Source organism: Coenobita brevimanus, chromosome 37, assembly GCF_032717465.1.
Source record: "Coenobita brevimanus isolate Jiangsu-jjx chromosome 37, ASM3271746v2, whole genome shotgun sequence".
Lineage (NCBI taxonomy): Eukaryota > Metazoa > Arthropoda > Malacostraca > Decapoda > Coenobitidae > Coenobita > Coenobita brevimanus.
In genome coordinates this window covers 1919775-1924774 of record NC_136990.1, presented here as the reverse complement: position 1 = coordinate 1924774, position 5000 = coordinate 1919775, and the positions used below count along the sequence as shown (strand labels likewise).

Sequence of the window (5000 nt, the reverse complement as noted above, 5' to 3'; positions counted from 1 at the left end):
GTGGAGAGAATGGTGGAGAGAATGGTGGGGAGAATGGTGGAGAGAATGGTGGAGAGAATGGTGGGGAGAATGGTGGAGAGAATGGTGGAGAGAATGGTGAGGAGAATGGTGGAGAGAATGGTGGGGAGAATGGTGGAGAGAATGGTGGAGAGAATGGTGGGGAGAATGGTGGAGAGAATGGTGGGGAGAATGGTGGAGAGAATGGTGGAGAGAATGGTGGAGAGAATGGTGGGGAGAATGGTGGAGAGAATGGTGGAGAGATTGGTGGAGAGAATGGTGGGGAGAATGGTGGGGAGAATGGTGGAGAGATTGGTGGAGAGAATGGTGGAGAGAATGGTGGGGAGAATGGTGGAGAGAATGGTGGAGAGAATGGTGGGGAGAATGGTGGGGAGAATGGAAAGTAAATATGACCAGACTAGTGCTTTGTGTATACAGTATTTTCTAAACCCTCACCACGTTTCCCGCTTCACCTCGTCCTCCAGCCTCAAGGTCGACCTCGAGTCCTGGTGGTGGTGCCCCTTGGAGACGCTTGGTGGCCCTTCCTGGAGGAGCACTTAAAGTCTCTCTCACTTCAAGATTATCCTAAGAACTTACAGGAGATTTGGATATATGCGAAGGTGAGGTGAAGAGAGATATTACTACTACTACTACTACTACTACTACTGCTACTACTACTACTACTACTACTACTACTACTACTGCTACTACTGCTACTACTACTACTACTACTACTACTACTACTACTACTACTACTGCTACTACTACTACTACTACTACTACTACTACTGCTACTACTGCTACTGCTACTGCTACTACTACTACTACTGCTACTACTGCTGCTGCTACTGATACTGCACACACACACACACACACACACACACACACACACAGGGCCCTTTACTTCTGTCCTATACACATCCTTCTCTCTCTCTCTCTCTCTCTCTCTCTCACACACACACACACACACACACACACACACGTCCCTCTACTATTGCACTACACTCGTCCCCCCCCTTTCTCTTTCTCTCTCTCTCTCTCTCTCTCTCTCTCTCTCTCTAGAAGGAAGACAGTTAAATCTTTCTAATTACTGAAAGAAAAGTTTGAAATTACCTATGGGGAAAGATGGATCTGGGCCTCGTAGAGTGAGAGAGAGAGAGAGAGAGAGAGAGAGAGAGAGAGAGAGAGAGAGAGAGAGAAACAGACAGAAAGGGAGGACGAGAAAGACAGATGGAAGAAATATTGTAAGATGAATAGATAGATAGATAGAGAGAGAGAGAGAGACAGATAGATAGACGGAGAGAGAGAGAATGAGGGGGGTTGGGTGAAGTTATCCAGCCAAAAGGAAGACTCTCTCTCTCTCTCTCTCTCTCTCTCTCTCTCTCTCTCTCTCTCTCTCTCTCTCTCTCTCTCTCTCTCTCTCTCTCTCTCTCAGGAACACCAAAAGCACCTCTCCAAGATCAATTTTATTTCAAACAGTAAATTTAATATAAAAAAAAACAAAAATTACAGTCTTTTAACACATACACAGAGTTAAAGTGAAGTGTGTTATGGTGCTGTGTTATTGTGGCTTTTTATAGTGTAGGTGCTGTGTTATGGTGCTGTGGGGGTGAGGGTATGGTGTCAGAAGCTCCTTTATGATTCACGGTCAAGGAAGCTCCCTAACACCCTTTCCTAAGCGATTTATTTTGCTTATTCCACCTGACTGTCCTATTCTGTGTTCTATAAATCTTTCCCATATCGCCATACTCTGCATAAAGCTCCCTAACATCTTTTCCTAAGCGATTTATTTTGCTTACTACACCTTACTGTCCTCTTCTGTGTTATATAAATCCTTCCAATATCGCCATACTCTGCATAAAGCTCCCTAACATCTTTTCCTAAGCGATTTATTTTGCTTACTACACCTTACTGTCCTCTTCTGTGTTACATAAATCCTTCCAATATCGCCATACTCTGCATAAAGCTCCCTAACACCTTTTCCTAAGCGATTTATTTTGCTTATTACACCTTACTGTCCCCTTCTGTGTTACATAAATCCTTCCAATATCGCCATACTCTGCATAAAGCTCCCTAACACCTTTTCCTAAGCGATTTATTTTGCTTACTACATCTTACTGTCCTATTCTGTGTTACATAAATCCTTCCAATATCGCCATACTCTGCATAAAGCTCCCTAACACCTTTTCCTAAGCGATTTATTTTGCTTATTCCACCTTACTGTCCTATTCTGCTATATAAATCCTTCCAATATCACCATACTCTGCATAAAGCTCCTTAACACCTTTTCCTAAGCGATTTATTTTGCTTATTCCACCTTACTGTCCTATTCTATGTTCTATAAATTCTTCCAATATCGCCATACTCTCCATAAAGCTCCGTAACACCTTTTCCTAAGCGATTTATTTTGCTTACTACACCAGACTGTCCTCTTGTGTGTTACGTAAATCCTTCCAATATCGCCATACTCTGCATAAATAACGTACAAAAGAATATTAACCAGGCATATCCAAGAATAAATCGCTAAGGAAGAGGTGTTTGGGAGCCTTCACGTGGTGGCACCGATATAACTGGTGTGTGGGGGGGGTGGAGAAGGAGGCCTTCACGTGGTGGCACTGATATAACTGGGTGGTGGAGCTGCCTGGTTATACAAACGTCCCTCAACTCCCTCCCTATCCCCCAAAAGGACGATGGTGGACTGCAGAAGGAGGGTATATGTGATGTTACAGTGTGTTGTATTTCAGAACGGATCAAGGCAGAGGGTATGTGTGGTGTTATAGTGTGTTGTTATGGTGCTATAGTGTTATGGTGTGTTGTATTTCAGGACGGACCAAAGCAGAGAGTATGTGTGGTGCTGTAGTGTGTTGTTATGGTGTTATAGTGTTATGGTGTGTTGTATTTCAGGACGGACCAAGGCAGAGAGTATGTGTGGTGTTATAATGTGTTGTTATGGTGTTATAGTGTGTTGTTATGGTGCTATAGTGTTATGGTGTGTTGCATTTCAGGACGGACCAAGGCAGAGTGATGTGGTTGAGGAATTTATAGAGAAAGAAGGTCAACACTACCACAACATACGGGTTACCTGGGATGACCCCGAGGACCATCATCTCATCAGGTCAGTTCTCATCCTCATTATCTTCTCCATGACCCCTTAATTGGGTGCTGGAGAGGGAAGCCTTCACGTGGTGGCACTGATATAACTAGGCGGATCCACTGCCTGGTTATACAAACGTCCCTCAACTTCCTCCCTATCCCACGAAAGGACGATGGTGGACTGCAAGAGAGTAACTTCAGCCTGCAGTCCACTGGGTTTACATTCAGAGCCTGGGGTTTAACTACTGAAAGGGTTTAGGCGAGAGAGAGAAGAGAAAAAAACAGAATTTAGGAAACCGCACGATATACTCCTTTCATCTCAACTTGGCTCATATTTTCGTCTATTTGCAGCTTATCTCACACACCTCAGTAGCAGAAAAAGACCATACTAAGACTCTACACCCTTTTCCACAGCACTTCTTCGTGATTAGCACCATATTGTTAATCTACTGCTACAACTCAGCATTCAAGATGGAGAGATGGCAATTTTAGCCCAAGTTACAGGGGAGATTTTAGGCCAAGTGTAAGTGGACAGCGTATAGATGTGGCAGTGAGGGGCCCTTTTTTCAGTGCAATTCAAGACTACTTGACAAGGTATAAACGAGGAAGTGGCTTTAATTACAAGAATATGACACCTTCCGGGTCACTTCCCCATTATTTAGGCCAAGACAAAGTGAACAGAGTGTAGATACGATGGAAGAGGTCAAAGTATTCAAGATGGAAGGATGGCAATTTGGGACCATGTTAAAATTGACTGCACATTCCGAGTTAATATTGATAGCGTATGGTTGTGTTTGTGTTTTTGCCCTTTACCAATACATAGCAGCTTCCGGGTCACTCCGCCAGTACATTGCCGACCTTGCCGTCACCTCGGGGTCATGCGAGGCCATCTTCTTCCAGTAGAGGTCAGCGAGGGGGACATAGTCGGGGCTACGGGCTGCCAGACGCCGGTACAGGAAGGCCAACTGGGTCATGCCTTCGGGGTCAGCCGAGGTCGCCTTGCGGTACTCCATAGCCTGCGTTGCCGCCGCCTCTGTGAAAATAATATTAATACTGTTACTGCCCCTCTCATGATTGGAAGAACTCTAGTATACTGTTACCACTGCCCCTCTCATGCTTGGGAAAACTCTAGCACTGTATTCTTAGTGGAGGGAGCCTTATGTACTCCATGTGGCTTGCGTTGCTGCCGCCTCTGTAAAAGTAATATCAATACGGTTACCACTGCCCCTCTCATGACTGGGATAACTCTAGTATACTGTTACCACTGCCCCCCCTCATGATTTGGAGAACTCTAGTACTGCATTCTTAGAGGAGGGAGCCTTGTGGTACTCATGGGTAGTTTTGTGGCTGACTCTGTGGGTGTAATAGTACTACTGTTATCATCGAGTCACCCCATAGGGATTAAGGCGTCTGGTTATAGATAGATAGATAGACAGATAGATAGATAGATAGATAGATAGACAGATAGATAGATCATTGGCCCTTTCATGAAGGGAAGAACTCTAGTACCACATGGAGAAGCCTTGCAGTACCCCAGAGCTGATTATGTGGCCAATTTTGTAGTAGTAATATGTGTGGATGTGATAGGAAGCGTTAGGAGAAACACATTTGAGTTGGTCTGGCCATGTGGAGAGGATGGAGGGTGAGAGACTGACGAGGAAAGTGTATGTGAGTGAGGTGGAGGGGGAGAGGGGAAGGGGGAGGCCAAGGATGAGATGGAGGGATGGAGTGGAGAGGTATATGAGAGAGGGGTGTGTGAGCTGGGAGCAGGGCAGTGAAATGCCGGGGGGCAGGGCGACGTGGAGGCGATTTGTTTGTGGGCACCCCGTATGGGATTAAGGCGTCTGGCAATAGATAGCTAGAAATTTGGTGGGAAACTAATTCGGGGCAAGAAATATAAGGGAAAGAGT

General features: G+C 45.2%; 1 protein-coding gene across 1 annotated transcript in view; it reads left to right on the top strand.

Moving 5' to 3' along the window:
* LOC145396390 (multifunctional procollagen lysine hydroxylase and glycosyltransferase LH3-like) overlaps positions 1-5000 on the top strand; it is a 29978-nt gene that overhangs the window by 9421 nt on the left and 15557 nt on the right. Inside the window, exons 6-7 of the mRNA XM_080269782.1 lie at positions 483-617; positions 3003-3112. Coding sequence (XP_080125908.1) covers positions 483-617; positions 3003-3112 — 245 coding nt within the window. The remainder of the gene's footprint in view (positions 1-482; positions 618-3002; positions 3113-5000) is intronic.